The sequence below is a fragment of the Elephantulus edwardii genome, unplaced genomic scaffold, assembly GCF_000299155.1.
Source record: "Elephantulus edwardii isolate Elephantulus edwardi_28Jun2011 unplaced genomic scaffold, EleEdw1.0 scaffold00006, whole genome shotgun sequence".
Lineage (NCBI taxonomy): Eukaryota > Metazoa > Chordata > Mammalia > Macroscelidea > Macroscelididae > Elephantulus > Elephantulus edwardii.
In genome coordinates, this window is record NW_006399756.1 from 26,759,691 (window position 1) to 26,776,063 (window position 16,373).

The 16,373-nt window shown below is 43.9% G+C and overlaps 1 protein-coding gene across 1 annotated transcript in view; it reads left to right on the forward strand.

The window, feature by feature from the left end:
• COL17A1 (collagen, type XVII, alpha 1) overlaps positions 1-16,373 on the forward strand; it is a 59,526-nt gene that overhangs the window by 9,364 nt on the left and 33,789 nt on the right. Inside the window, exons 3-12 of the mRNA XM_006880177.1 lie at positions 2,585-2,629; positions 3,639-3,743; positions 4,835-4,963; positions 6,571-6,618; positions 8,109-8,144; positions 9,198-9,245; positions 11,626-11,769; positions 13,064-13,222; positions 14,030-14,101; positions 15,923-15,994. Of these exons, the coding sequence (XP_006880239.1) occupies positions 2,585-2,629; positions 3,639-3,743; positions 4,835-4,963; positions 6,571-6,618; positions 8,109-8,144; positions 9,198-9,245; positions 11,626-11,769; positions 13,064-13,222; positions 14,030-14,101; positions 15,923-15,994 (858 nt within the window). The remainder of the gene's footprint in view (positions 1-2,584; positions 2,630-3,638; positions 3,744-4,834; positions 4,964-6,570; positions 6,619-8,108; positions 8,145-9,197; positions 9,246-11,625; positions 11,770-13,063; positions 13,223-14,029; positions 14,102-15,922; positions 15,995-16,373) is intronic.

The window sequence follows — 16,373 nt, forward strand, 5'->3', positions numbered from 1 at the left end:
CTGTTTCAGTGCAGTATACATTATTGAACCCATCTTACTCAGTCTCTCCCCAACCCCAAGGACAGTCCCATTCTACAACAGCACAGCCAGAATTTTTAATGACTGTATAATATCCCATAAAATCCCTTTGACACTATTTAGCTATTCTCATGCTTTGGCATCTACTGTTACATACTGTTGAATCAGGACTGACTCAGCTGACTCACCACTGGGTTTTCAGAGGCAGTAAATCCCACAGGAGAAGATTGTCCATTTTTCTCCCATGGAGCAGCTGGTGGATTTGAACTAGCTGGTGCCTTCAGGACCAACTCCTTACCACTAGGCTACCAAAGCAGCTAGGACAATAAAAATAGAAAAGTATAATCCCACTTACTGCAAGGATAAAGTTGGAATAACACTTGTGTCACTGTCAAAATCTACACTAAAATAATTGAAAACAGTCACCCTTCTTCTGTTAAACTGTCCAAATGATAAATCTAGGGTCATTAAAACTGTCCCCCTAGTAACTCTAAGTTAGAGAACTTGTTTTACCTATTCTGTGACTTTCATATATCACCAATTAAACAAAAATTCTGGCTCCACAGACTTGGAACTTGGAATTAGGAAATAATGTATTTTTATGTAGCAAAGGATCCCAAAGGCCTATGCATTGAGAGGGTTAGAGGAAGCACGGGACTATTATTCCCTTTTATGCATCGAACACTATTTCTGTTCTGTTCATAACCCCAGGTTCCTGTTCCTGCTAGAACACTAAGGTAAGTAGGAAGATGCACTAATTAGGCGATGGACTAACATGAGATGGAGCGGTTGCAAGCAGCAGCTTAAAGCAGCCAAAAAAATAATCCTGCACCATCTTCTTCCGTTCCTTTTCTCTCCACCCCACACCAACACCCATGTATGTGTGCTACCCACTCTTACGAATATAAGCAGCACACAAACACAGGCATACACAGTATAGATTTAAAGAACAATAAATCTGTTCCTCTATGTCAAATGGAAGGCACTCTGGAGGCCTGTTGTTGTTTGTTGTTGTGTGTTGTCCTGTTGGAACTAACTCATAGCGAACCCTTTATTGGGTTTTCAGAGGCAATAAGTGGCCCAGGAGGAGATCCTTCTTCCATGGAGCAGCTGGTGGATTTGAACCCTGTGCCTTTTGGGACTGTAGCACAGTTTAAGGAGTTGCACTGCCAACCCAAAGGTACACCATTTGGTAAGGTGGTGAGGAGGAGTGCTGCAAAGGGCCATGGTTCAAATCCACCAGCCCCTATAAGGAGAAAGATAAGTAATCTCCAACCGTAAAATTTATGAACTCTGAAAATCTTCTTCACAGTCAGCTGTGGATCAGTTCCAATTCCACAGCACATAATAACAGCAGCTTGTGAATCTACCCAAACACTCATGTTACAAAAGAATAGAATGAATCTGAAAAGAGGATTTTTTTTTCCTTTTAAATGTTATCTTTGAAATAGCTTCTACTCTTATTATATCCATACTTACTTTGAGCTTTGGTGTTGGAGAAGAGTATTGAGGGTACCATGGACTGCCAAGAAAACAAACAGATTCATCCTGGAGAGGGTTAAACCGGGCTGCTCCTTGGAGGCAAGGATTCTGAGACTTCGTCTGACATACTTTGGACATGTTGTAAGGAGAGACAGGTCCTTGGAGAAGGGTATCATGCTTGGGAGGGTGGAGGGCAGGCGCAGGAGGGGAAGACCCTCTATGAGGTGGATTGATTGACTGTGGTAATCGGAATGGGTGTGTCAGAGGCAATGCAATTGGCACAGGATAGAGCAGGGTTTAGGGCTGTTGTACATAGGGTCGCTATGAGTCACAAGCAACTCGGAGGCACATAACAACAGCACCAACAACCATCAGTCGAGATTTGGAGGCATAATGTACTGTTTCTTCAAGTCTATCTTTAGTATCCTTCTCAAGATAGGGCAGATTTCAGAGCTATTGTACACAGGGTCGCCATGAGTCTCAGGGGACTTGAGGGCACATAACCACAACAACAAGTGTGACTTACCCAGATTTCTCTTTCCAGCCCACACTCTAATACATACTCCTCACAGTCAGGTGTGACCCTCAAGATTTCATAGTAAACCCAAAATAAATGAAGCACCTCCCAGGTTCATAAAGAAGTACAAATATTATCTGCTTCTCAATGAGATCAGATAGGATGATTGGGTGTTGGTCCAGGTTGGGCTAGGGGACAATTTGGGAGTGTCAGTGCAAAGAAACCAAGGCACTCACACAAGAAGGGCCTGCTCCCTCTTCAAAGTCAAACTGGGATGAATGCAATTGTTGGATAAGAAACCTTGATACCAAGCCAAAACAACTTGCTTTCAAATCAGTGGCGTCTGAGTGCCAAAAAAATAAAAACTTAGTTTCTGAGTACATTAAAATCTATTGTTACTGAACTTTTTTAATGTCAAATGGGTCATATCCATACCTTAAAACAGAAGTAGACAAAAATCTGTATTCAGTCTTATTTTCATGTGCTCAGTCAGTGACAGAAGACCTTGCCCCAGCAGAGGGATCTCAGTGAGTAAACATACTTGACCTTTTGTTTGTATTTTTCTAGTTATCACTGAAACAGTAACCACAAGACTTACATCCTTACCACCAAGTAAGTAACTACCTCCACAGCTTTCTTCTTAATAAATCCTGAGTGAAGTACTCGTAACCTCATTGTAGCTTACTCTATAGTTGAACAAATACAATATATCTGAAATATTCAATAGAGAGAGATATAATTTATATATCACAATTTCCACCAATTTTAAACACACACTTTACTGATTTTAGTATATAATTTTGTAACTATCTCTCTGGTCTAATTTTCATGTAGACCATTTTCTTGCCCCAAAGAAAACCTTAATGACCATTAACAATTACTTTCTATTCCCCTTTCCGCTCCCCTCATCTAATGAAAACCACAAATCTACTTTCTGTCTCAATAGATTTGCCTGTTTAGAGTACTAAAATATCCGAACTTTTCTCCCATCTGAGAATGAGTAGAAGGTGGGCAGGGCAGTGGGGGTGGAGAAGGGAGTCTCTGAGTAAGCTTCACTTTGTGTCCACTTGTTCCAGGATGGTCCCTAGGTTTAATAGATTGGGTTATAAAGCAGCCTCACTCCTCCAGCTCTTTATAGGGAACCTGGCTCAAAGACAGTGGAGATAGCACCTCCCAGCAGATGAGGCTAGAAGAGTGATGGGCTTCCAGATAGAACACCAGCAATTTAGAGCTTGAGCTCGAGCCATGCCTTGAGCCATGTCTGCAGTGCTCATCAAGCATTTGGAAAGCGCAACCTCAACCTAGGGCTTGGCCTCCAAGAGCTTTTCCTCACTCAGCTGCCTTTTCTAACAGTGATACCTCCCCATCGAGCAACTTGCTACCTTCCACCCAGAAGCCTTTAAATATGGTGGAGCAATCGCTCTTAGCATTTGCAGTAAAACAATCCAAACTAGCACCTGGCAGCTTATGTCTTACAGAGGAGGACAAAATTACCCTGGGGAAAGGATCCCAAACTCAATGTGTCCTTGTGAGAAGGGAGGGAAGACTTGCATGGTCCAGGGAAATAAGGTGGCCCACTAACCCACTCTCCCCTTGTGTTGTCGCTTCTCTTCTCTGACAGAAGGGGGAACGAGCAATGGCTACTCTAAAACAGGTTCTCTTGGTGGAGGGAGCAGAGTGGAGAAACAGAGCCTGCTGCATGGCAGCAGCGGCTACATAAACTCAAGTAAGTGCTGTTAATGTGAAGAGCTGTGGACATGGAGCTGGAAAGTCCTGCAAAGGACATGGGGGTAGACAATGTCTTGAAACAATGTGAGGAGACAATTAGAGCTACTTATCATGCATTCCAAATGCCCCCGGAAGGCTCCAGAGGAAAGACAGTGCAGGAGAAGGTAACCATGAAATTATCAGTGTTTGACACCCAATTAACATATTTCCATCAAATCCCCAAGAAAAATAAGGGCGATGGATTAAAGAGACTCCGTGAGATGACTGCTCCCCATTGAATTGCTCCCTTAAAGCCATCTCTGTAGAGGGTGCACGGCTGAGGACTTACAATGCGAATGACCATCAGCCAACAACAAAGACACTTAATGATTAGGTTACTGTTCTCAGAAAACTGGTCACAGAGGATCCTACATCTGTGTAAGCTTCCAACACAAGCCCATTGTTCCCATTACAACACATTGTTCTATGGTAGTTTTATTTTTTTTTCCTTCTTAATAATTTTAAAGAGCATTTAGAGAGATTTTGGATTTCCATTCATTCATTGCTGCACTTCTCTCCCCACCCACCCCCCCCCCCGCCCCCCAGTTCGCTCCTCTCTTTCAAAAGTAAAAGAAACACTCCCTCCCTGGGACACAATTCCCCCACACCCCTCCCACCGCCCCAAGTACATTCCACTATGCAACCTTAATTGTGGACTCTTGTGATAACCATAATACCCTATCATACATCGCTCTTAAATTATTCTCTCCCTCATCTGTTTCAGTGCTAGTCCAACCAGGTCCTTTCCAATCCAACGCCCTGCCAAGTCCTCTCCACCCCCTTATGCTGTCACTACATACCTAAAGGATATCCTGCCTTTCAGTGGTCAGCTGAGGTGTGGCAATAGCAGCAGTGCTACCTTTCCAGGGCTCAGTAACCGTGGAAATGCCGACGCTTTTGCTTGTGTTCTTCTCTTCTCCCCCAGTGCCTCCTACAGGCCCCTCATTTAGGCAGCCTCAGTACATTTGGTCCATATAACTGGATTTCAATCGCCCTTTGAGTCATCTCAGATGAAGTACTATCAGGATTTGTGCTTTTTCCCACTTGTAGGTGGAAGCACAAGAGGAAATGCCTCTACCTCCAGTTACAGGAGGGCTCACTCACCTGCCTCCACTCTGCCCAACTCACCAGGCTCAACCTTTGAAAGGAAAACTGTCACTCGCCATGCAGCATACGAAGGTATCAGTCTCACCACCTTACAAAAGGCCCACTGTTTTCCCTGAGGAACTTCACTCTTCCACTGACGATTTACGTTTTGGGCACCTGTGTTTACCTGTGTCCGCCTCCTTACTTTTCTCCCCACTCATTTCTCTCATGACTCACGTTGCTTAAAGACTTTCATTCATTCACTCATCCCACGACTCAGTCATCCGTTCAACTGTTGTTCTGCCAGAGATCTCTCCTATGTGCTTAAATACTACATAGACTGCTTGAATAGTTGCTTAAATGAATCAGACATGAATCTTGCCTTCAAGCCACCAATAGTCTGATAGAAAAGTTAAGGTGATAAGTGTAGAGCTGTAACACAAAGTAGAAAAGGATTACAATTTTCATTTGAGAGGGTTAAGGAAAATAGTCTGGAGGAAGAGACATTTGAGCTGAGCTGTCATGAAATGCAAGATTTTGACGCCCAGATGGGAGAGGTGGATGCTTCGGGCCAAGAGAGCCTTTCCAGCATCTGCAAGGATAGGCAAAGATTGAATAAGGAGCAGCGGCTGGTACTTAGGTAGAAAAGGAGTCTCGGTTAAATGCTTCGATTTCATTCTATATGCAATGGGAGCCAAAGAGTCAATCGTATCTGAAAGGTAGCACATTGACTCGGGAGACCACGTGTAGGATAGACTTGTAGGAAAGAAACTAGCCACAGGTGACAAGTTAGAAGTTGCCTGCAATGATCCAAGAGGGAGAAGTTTTGCTTGGGACTAAAGTGGTCACAGTGGGAGTGAAGAGGAACTGGAGGTATGATTAGGTAATCTTGATAGGTCTGGGAATTGGTTGTATTGAGAGAAAGGGAGTTTAGAGAGTCAGCAACCCCACTGTGGTTTCAAACCCAGGTGTTTGGGCTCATGGTGGTGCCATTAATGGAGCAGGTTACTCTGTTTAGGTGGGTTTGTTATTTTACCCTGAAATCGAGCTCTTGGCACAGCTTTCAGGTGGAGGTAATAAGTTGTCAGTGGGACATGTAGGACTTGATCTCAGAGAAGTTAGGGCCAAGATGCCTAGTTGAGTACCATTCACAAAGTAGTTTAAAGGAGTTAAGAGCCTAATAATATCCAGGCGAAACGTCACTGACTGTGCAATGTCACTACAGTGTCTTTTCATGGTGAGTCCTGCGTTGGGCTTGACCTTCATTTTGCCAGAGTCCATGGCTGGGATAAGCATCACAAGGTCAGGATGTCCCTAAACATTATTTCCTGGGACTTCACCTGCACTAGCTCACTGTAAGACAAATGCAGTTAAGGGAACAGGGAAGAAAGGAAGGGAGAAAAAGAAAGGGAAGGAGAGACGAGGGGGAAAGGGGAGCAGAAGGAAGGGAAGAAAGAGGAAACTTCTGGTTTTCCTTTGTTCACACTGTGTCCCATCTGAAATGGACCAGGGACCAGAACGAAGTGACACCCAGTCCAGATAGGGGAGTGGTCTTTAAAATCATGAGCGTGTTCCATTTAAAATGTCTGCTGAAGAAGAGTCTCATTTTTCTCCTGAAACTTTGAGTGCTGTGGATGTTAAAAAAGAAGTCGCTGGGCCCTACCCATCCTCAGGCTTGTACTGTTTTATCATCCCTCCAGGGAGCTCCAGTGGAAACTCATCTCCAGAATATCCTCGAAAGGAATTTGGTACGTATTTTCCTTCTTTTCTGAGGAAATGGTCAATTTGGATCCTGCAAAAAATGTGTAGAGGGGTAGGTGCCATCATGAGTTAAACGTATTCTTCTAGAAGAATTTGACTGCTTGCCTGTTCTCTTTACTCTTTTTCCTGAAGTGTCTTCAAGGACCTGTCAGCCACATTAACTAGTATCATAAGATCATGACACACAGAGATGGCAAGTTATTTATACAAAGCTCAAGCTTGGATGAATACACCCTACAGCCAAATAACACTTAGAAGGATTTTTCCTTCACTGGGATTCACTGAGCCTCCCAGCAATAAGGAGCAGATATTAGAACACACACATTTCAAACTGCCCAGCATCTGAATACAAGTTACCTCAAAGTAGAGCTTTGAACCCTTTGAGTTTACTCAATCTTAGCTAATACAGTGAAACCAGAAAACACTTGAAGTTTTAAAATATGGATGATCCAGGATTGGGGATAATTATAGACTAAAGCCCTGGAATAAAAGACTTTAAAAAGAAATAGTGAGCCCTTTGAAGGAGCCTGATGTGGGATAGTGGATTATAGTCAAGACTGTGGAGAGCAAACATATTTCAAGTGGTGCAGTCACCCACCGTCATTGAGCCGAGCATCATAGTTTTCAACTCAGCTGCTGAAGAGATCTAGCTGCTACGCAGTGAGCACAATGCCCTTGTTTTCTAAGAAGGAGACTGACTTTCTGGCAGGGTTTGACCCATCATTTGTCTGCTCTGGTTACCATTGAAGGTCACCCATATTTTGAAAATCATAATCCATCTGGTTTCGCTTCATCAGCTGTGACTGAACCAAAATCTTAGGTCAGATACACACTTGGCCTTAAAATCTTTAGTTTGTATTTTTGCAAATTTCATTATGTATATAATTTTTTTATACGACCATTGAATTTTCATTGGTTGTTACTTATTTATTTGCTTATACTGGAAATACAAAACAGTCTCTAACGACAAATTAAAGGAAAATGTAACAGTTTTTAATACGTTTTATCAATATAGTCAGCCAGTCCAAATGGACTCTGCTATCACATGGCTTAACTAAAGCCATTTAACAACACATGTGGTCATCATTTATTAAGCACCTACTGCATAAAGGTTAGGGAGCACTGGTGGTTTAGTAGTAAGGAATTGTGCTACCAACCCAAAGGCATGCAGTTTGAATCCACCAACTGCTCCATGGGAGATAGATGGACAGTCTTCTCCCGTGTGATTAACCGCCCTCTGAAAACTCACTGGAGGATCAGTTATGGGTCAGTTCAAAATTGATGGTACATAACAACTTAACACATAAAGATTGCTGTTTGGGTACAGCATACAATGTAACAGCTCTCTCTTTTTCACACGCACACACACGCATGCACACACACCCCTACCTCTGTGCCAAAAAAATTCAAGTTGCTACCTTTTGCATATGCCTAGTTTTTTCCCCCCTTCTAACCTTACTTTTTATTTCTTTCTCAGCATCTTCTTCAACTAGGGGACGGAGCCAAACACGAGGTAATCACCACCACTGGGTTCAGTTCAGCTCAGTTCACCCAACAAGGATTTTCTGAGCAGACATTCAAGCTCTACGAAGTGTGATGAGGACAAAATGATAACTACGAGTAAAATCTGCTCTCTGGGAGCACACACTATCTCGGGAATATTTTTGCTGACTCTATCAGGATAGAAAAGATAATGTGAGATATAAACACGTGGAGGCAGGAACCAAAACACATGGTAATGACCTAGAGGAATAGCTTGTGTGCTGAGGATTCCCTAAAAATATGGATGTTATAATTAGTTTTACTTCTGATCTCCTAATTGCTGTTATGTATCAGAAGTTCAACAAAATACCTTCTTTTTCAAACTTTCCAAAGGATAGACAAAAGGCTCCATGAATGTTCTGAAATGTCCTTATCTGATCATGAAATGGAGAAATACAGGCTTGGGGAAAGCTGTCCTTGATAAACTTGGGTGAGGGTGGTGAGGATGTGTTAGGCTGTGCCAAAGAGCTCCAGGAGTTTCTCCAACACCAGGCCAGGCTTCCAGTGGGCATTCCTGCCATCAGTCACTCAGGAGTTAGGAGCATACCAGACACCCACAACTTTAGGCTAAAAGTTCAAAGATGCAGACTACCCAATTAAAGTTTAATTAATAACATTAAGCTATCAATTCCCTGCCCTTTCTGAGAAGTTCAAAACTTTAGAACATTCTATCCAGTGTTTGAGAGGCCAAGAGCCAGGAGGAAATTCATACAACATGTGGCGGGACAGGTGTTGGTCACTGCTAGTTTAAAATTAACCTCCTTGTCCAGCACAGGATTTAATTAGAACAGCACATTCCTGGGAGGTGTGAGGATACAGCTAGGTGGCAGTAGGTGGCAGTAGGTGGCAGAAGGAATGTCCCTTTTTTAAGGAGCACTCCCTCTGGGTGTACATAGGCATCCTTTTCTCAAGACAGGCATTTCAGAGCAGCCCAGAGATTCGTCCACTGAGCTCAGAGCTCATTCTGGGGATCCTGGTCTGGGTTCCTTAATTCACAGTCTTCTCCACTTCTTTCCTTGTGCAGAAAGTGAAATCCGAGTTCGCCTGCAGAGTGCATCCCCGTCTACGCGATGTAAGTGGCCACTATCTTCCTGAAAGGACAGGGTCCAGGCCTCCAGCCGCTACTGTCTAAAGGCTAAAGCTGTGCAGGGGTAGGAGGGTAAGGTGTGAGGGTGTGCATACATGTACACAGTCATTAAGTCAAAAAGCATTCTTTCAGGACCTCCTGTGAATTTGGCCCTCTGCTTGGTGCTCTGTGTAAGGTGCTGAGTGAGTCACAAAGTCACAACCCTTACTGCCCAACAGTCCATAGGCTGCTGGGGAAACAGTGGATCAACACCCATCACAGTGCAATGTGATGGTGGTCAGCTCAACGTAGGAGGAAATACACAGGACTGACCGCAAGGGAAACAGGTGCAAGGAGCCAGTACAGCCTTCCTGAGGTCAGTGGCGCATGGCTCAAGCCTGAAGAGCAGGTCAGAGTTAGACTCAGAGAGATGAGGCACCAGAGGACATTTAAGGAGCGAGAAGTAGTTCAGTCAAAACAACTACGAGATAACATCTCACCCCAGTAAGAATGGCAAAATTTAACAGAACAGCAAATATCAAATGCTGGAGAGGTTGTGGAGAAACTGGAACCCTTATTCACTGTTGGTGGGAGTGTAAAATGGTGCAACCACTGTGGAAAGTGGTGTGGCGCGTTCTCCAAAAGTTGCAAATAGAGATACCATATGACCCAGCAATTCCACTACTTGAAATATACCCCAAAGAAACCATAACCACCACACAATGAGATATATGCACACCCATGTTTATTGCAGCTTTGTTTACAATAGCAAAGAGTTGGAAACAACCTAAGTGTCCATGAACAAATGAATGGATAGAGAAGCTGTGATATATTCACACAATGGAATACTATGCTGCATTGAAAAACAAGGAACTCATGAAATAGTATTCATAATGGATGACCCTGGAGGACATTATGCTGAGTAAAATATCTCAGTCACAAAAGGACAAATACTGCATGGTGCCTCTGCTGTAAAACAGGACTGACATCGGGGTTGGGGGAGAGACTGAGAAAGATGGGTTCAATAATGTATACTACATTGAAACAGATGAGAGAGAGAACTGTTTAAAAGGGATATATGATTAGGTATTATTGTCATGACAGGAGTCCAGAGCAAAGGTTGCATAGTGTAGTGGACCTGGGGGGAGGGATTATATAACAATGAAAGAATTTTTCTTTTACTTTTCAAAGAGAAGAAAGAACTGGAGGGGAGGGGTGGGCAGGGAGAAAAGTGCAACAATGAATGAATGGGGAAAACAAAACAAACCACACAAAAACCCAAAGAGTAAAAAAGTAAGCCTGTTTAAAAAAAAAAAAGGAAGTTCAGTGTGGTTGATGGCAGGGAGTACATGGGACACAACAAAATAGTCAAGAATCAAGAAAGGTCAGAAACCAGAATATGAGAGTTCTAAAGGGAAAAAATGTGAACTTTCTCTCAGATGTCAGGAATTCCCCAGTCTCTGTCCATTAAACATGTTAGATCCCTGATGTCTTTGTTAGAGGTTAAGGCAGGAGCTGTGTATCAGATGTTGGGGGAGAAAGAACTGAGTCAGGAAGCTCAGGGAAGAGACTCAGACTCGTCCAGAGAACTCAGAGCCTGGGATCCGAGGAGCCGACTCCAGGCCTGATGCTTTCTCATCGGAGTCCTTCCAAAACTGGGGATGCTGAGCCTAAAAAGACAGTGTTCAGGGAGGGGCTTCTGAGCTTAAGGGAGAGGCTATTCTGTGAGGACACTTACTTAGCATATGCCTGTAAATCCAAGGCAAATCTTACACGCTGCTCTTGCACTATCCTGCCCTCATCTCAACTTTGTCCTACTCACCTGGCTGCACAGAATATTGGCCAGATCCCCCTGGACTTAAATCACAGGGAAGCAGCATAATGTCTAGGAATTATGGACCACAAATTCCTTCTGACACTCCCAGGCACCCAAGGTCAGGGACCTACCACCTGACGTTCCTGCACAGGGAGTGAGAATAGTGTTGGCTCATTCGTTTCAAGGAAGCTGGTGGTTTCATTGTCCCCCTGACATAAATCTCCACCTCCCCCTACCACCCTGGCACAGGATGACAGTATCTTCCAGCCACAGAATGATCCTCACGGTGCCTAATGAAATCTAATTAGCAAATATCTTCCAAGGGCTTTGACCTCCTTGTGAGAAGCCTGTATTTATGAGGCCGTTAATATTACGAAGTGCCAGGTTGATAAGTGCTATAAATTGGCAAAATGCAAAAATTATAAGGCTAGCTGAAAGAGTCCCAGGGTGTCAAGCAGATGTCAACCTCCCTGATATTCACAATGCCATAAATGTGCCCCCCACTCCCCAGGTAGACGCTGGGGAGGAATCTTAGACCGAATAGAAATGCTGAAGATTCTCTTCTCACAGGGACAGAATTGGATGATGTGAAGCGTTTGCTCAAGGGGAGCCGGTCAGCAAGCACGAGCCCCACGCGGAACTGCTCCAGTACCCTCCCCATCCCTAAGAAGGGCACCATGGAGACTAAGACCGTCACAGCAAGCTCCCAGTCGGGTAAGTCCCGTGGTCAGGGGCTGCGATGGGGACATGGGAGCAAGGCAGCATCCTTGCCTGGCCCCAGTATTCAACTGTGCCCTACCATGTCTTCCAAGTCAAGACAGAGACTTTGCAAAGCACCAAGCATCTCCTCTTCCACAAACATGAAAACGTCGGCTGTGTTCTTCCCACCTTGTGTCACGTCAACACTTCCACTTGCAGACTCCAGATACTGCAGATTCCTAGGCTAGGAGAGTCTTGTCAGTAGACTATGTTTACCAGGTTCCTCAAAGGAAAAAATTGGAGGAAAAGTATAGTGTCTCTGCTCATTGATCTATCTAACATTTATTGCATGTCTGCTCTATGCTGAGTGCTAGGCACTAAGGAAAAGCAATGAACAAGATAGACCCAGACACTACCCTCATGGAGAGAAAAGGATTAACCGAGTTAACCAAGTAATCTTGGTTTAGAATCCTATTGCCCAGCATAGAGATAGCAAGTACATACCAAGTCCAAGTGCAAGATGGAAGGCTGAAAGGTGAATGACAGATCCTTGGAACAAGATGAGAAGAGAACTTTTACCATGACCTCATTTTCCTCTCATTCACTGTTAGAAATATGAGAGAGGTTACAATCTTTGTTTGATCTTTAATACAAAACCAAATCTTCGCATTTTAGGACCTGAGTTGCTAGCTTCCTCTCAAATAACAAATAGGTTGAACTGGTGTCATATATGAAGAGGCACAAAAACCCCCTCCTAGGGACAAAGTGCCCCCGTGTCTGGCAGGCATATAAGAAAAGTAAAATGCTATCCCTGTTACAGAATCTCAGAATCAGTGACAGGGCATTATACAGGGTACAGCAGTACCCTGTGATTGCCACTAAGCCTAGAGTTCTGCTGTTAGAAATTCAACTCTGGAGTCCAAGAGAGGTGCTCCTTGCATCTTTGAAGGTGGAGAAGTCAGCAGTGGGCTAAGAGTCATTTTCTAGGTGAGAACAGCATACCAGAAGGTAGAGGGACTTAGAATGAGAAAAGGATGGACCCAGGGAAGAATTTAGGAACCTCAAAACTCACCAAGAGTAAGCAAGAACTTACAGTCTAAGAGATCAAGTTGGCATCAGCTCTGAGATCACAGGCAGAAGTGAGACTGACCAACTGCTCCCTCTGACAGGCACTAATGGACTTCCCAGAACTCAGGACCCTAAGTATTAAGGGCAGGAAAGCCCCACGAAACTGGGACGAGGTGATTTCTTTCCTGCAGAATAGAACACTGGCTTTCTTTCACTGGGGCATGCATGGGTCTGTTTCCAGTATCAGGGACCTACGACACGACCATCCTGGATGCCAACCTTCCCTCTCACGTGTGGTCCTCCACCTTGCCTGCGGGGTCTTCCATGGGGGCCTATCACAACAACATGACAACTCAGAGCTCATCGCTCCTCAACACCAATGCCTATTCTTCAGGATCAGGTATGTGAATGATGCACACCCTCCTCCAGTCTTGGACTCTCTAGATCTTTCCCCTGGAATTAAATGACCGCTCTCTAGTTTACCATTTCCAGGACTTCCGAGACCGGCTTCGGTGGCCAATTGTGCCAAGAATCTTCCACTAAAAGATCTATTCAATTCAATCTGATCTAGAAAATACTCCTCCTGCTGGATCCCTGAGGGAAAGAAATGTAGGAAACCTAGTTGCCTTCCGCATGACCTTGAACAAGTTGTTTGACTTTTCTTGGCTTCGTGTGGCTTCTCTGTAAAATGCGACACTGATAACTTCAACTCACATACTTTGGACATGTTGTCAGAAGGGGCCAGTCCTTGGAAAAAGCATCATGCTTAGAAAATTGGAGGTTCAGGGAAGGAGAGGAGGACCCAGTGAGATGGGTGACACGTGACTGTGACAATGGGCTTAAGCAGAGATTGAGAGGACAGTGCAGGATCCAGCGGGGTTTTGTCCGCTTGTACCTGGGTTTCTCCGAGTCAGGGTTGACTCAACAGCTCCTACCAACAACCCAGAGCTTTGGGCTGCACCCAGTGCTTTTTTTGCACTCTTACCCTTTCAAGATCTCTCCTTGTTCACCACAACTAATATTTAGTTCTTTGCTGCAAGATAAGAAACTAAATGAATTCTAAAACGAAACTTTACAAACTTTACATGGCAATTCAGTCCTGATGTCTGTTCCGGGTTTCCTCTACTCTCCGAGTCTTTTTCCCTGTTCTGGGTGGGCCAGCCCTCTCTCTATCCTCCCTCTCTCTACCCTCCCTCTTCCCTTGCAGTTTTTGGAGTTCCGAATAACATGGCGTCCTGCTCTCCCACACTGCACCCTGGACTCAGCACCTGCTCCTCAGGTCAGTGCTCAGCATTACCAGCCTTTCCTAGGCCATGGGCTTAAAAGTAAAGGACGCTCTCTCCTGAGGAAGAGAACTGGCTTCTTAGAGAATTCAGCTCTCTGCCCCAAAGCTTCTATCACTTTCCTTAGGCACACTGCAATGTGGAACCTGATGGCTCGAGGTGCATTTAGAGAACAGGAGGCAAACAGCCTGCCCTTGTTCATAGACAGAACTCAGTAACTTAGGGGAAGTTCCAAGAACCTTGTCAGGGGCTCAGAGACCTGGTGTCCATGCTTATTCTGTACTGAGACCCTTATTTTCCATGAAATTTGAATATATCAAAGCAAAATGAGTAACGTCTTGGGACATTTCTAGGTGAAAAAATTTGCTAGTTTAGAAGAATTTTTCTTTTAAGTCTTGCAAACTGATTTTACTAATTATAAATATTTCATTGAGGACTCAAACATCCCTGCTTAACCCCCAATGCAAACATATAACCACTTTACAGAAATATTTATTCACTGTATCTTCACACACATTGTGATAACCTAGGAGTGAATAACTTACCACCTCCCACCTTTTATTAGAAAGAATCTTCCTTCTTCCTGTGTTATTATTATTATAATGTTGTTGATTGCCTTCGAGTTGAGCATGACTCATAGCAAACCTATGAACAAAAGGCCTGAAGCCCCTCTGCAACTATCAACATTTATCAAAGTTCATAGAGTTTCCAGAGGCATGTTATTTAGGAAGTGGATGCCACTCCTGCTTCCAAACCTGTTATAGTATGTTACCGTTGTTATGTGCCATTGAGTCACCTGCGACGTATAGTGACCATTATAGTCAATAAATGTAATTATTTGGGTCTTTTTTTTTTATTTACTTGAATGCCACATTTGCAAGCATAAATTCTGCATTATGATTTTCAGCAACTTTAAATAATTGAAGTCCCATCAAACCTTTGAAGATATAAGACTTATGCTTAATTCAGCCTACCTTTGCCATTTTGCAAAATCCTAACTGGATCTCTACCTGTTTCTGTGCCCCAAATGATGAACAACACAGAATAATAGAAACTGTTGAGAAGGGAGGAAAAAGTTTATGCAAAGTGTTAGAAATAGATAAACTACCAGCCCTTGAAACCATTAAGGGGAGGAGAGGAGTTTTATATATGTAACAGTCACGGGGTTTGTTGCCATAAAGTGAATTCATAGCAACTTTATAGGACAGAGGAGGACAGTCCAGTAGACCATCCAATCTTGAAGGAAGTAGATTGCCTTCTTTTTCTCCATTAGAGCAGCTGTTGGATTTGAACTGCCAACCTTTTGGTTAACAGTTGTGTATTTAACTGCTATACTGCCGGGACACCCAAGTTGAAGCTAAAGGGAGTTAAAGGAAAAACTGGAGTTGGCCAAGTAAATGCCACTGTAGCCCCTCTTATGTCCAAATCACATCATAGCCATTACCAGACAACAAGGCTTCCCAGGGTACTACATTGAACGGGAGGCCCCAAGGATATTTTTCTTAAAATCTTAAGGGGCACAGTGACATCTATCTGGCCCAGTGAAACTATTACTGTTGAGTTAGATCAACCTAGAAGCTACCTATTCAGTTAAACAGAACATTAGTGATTTCTTTTGGTCTGGGGTAAAGAGGGAAGGAGGCACAGAAACCTCAAAATCACTGATATTAGAGATGCTAAGTACTGAGAAGCTTGGAAACCTCTGTCAAATAGAATTTTATTATGAGGATGGTTTAGGGATTCCAGGAAAGCTTGCCGGTGAGGAGCCTCCCCTACACACTGTACCGCGTACTCACCCATTGTCATTCCTTGCACAGTGTTTGGGATGCAGAACAATCTGGCACCCAGCTCCACCACGCTGTCCCATGGCACGACCACCACTTCCACAGGTCAGTAGTCTGCATGTACAGCCTAGGGCTTGGGGAGTAACTCACAATGTTCCTTTCAGCAGCCAAATCAGAGGTACTGAAGTGTTTCTTAGAAACAATCAGCCTTTTCCATCACAGGAACATGTTCTCTTCCAAACTAGAAATGCCACCTTTGATCATTTAGTGGCACAAATATGGATTAAATGCAGAGGGGAACCTGCACTTTGACTAGTATCTACATCACGTAGGCGAACACCTATATATTTTGTTCCGGTAGAGTCGGACGGAACAGAAGCCTCGTTAACTCACTGCTTGCTGTCGTTGACAGCCCCACTGTCACTGAAAATCAGCAAATGGTTGATTCTGTGGTGTAGTTCCTTGACCACTGCTCCTGTGCAGA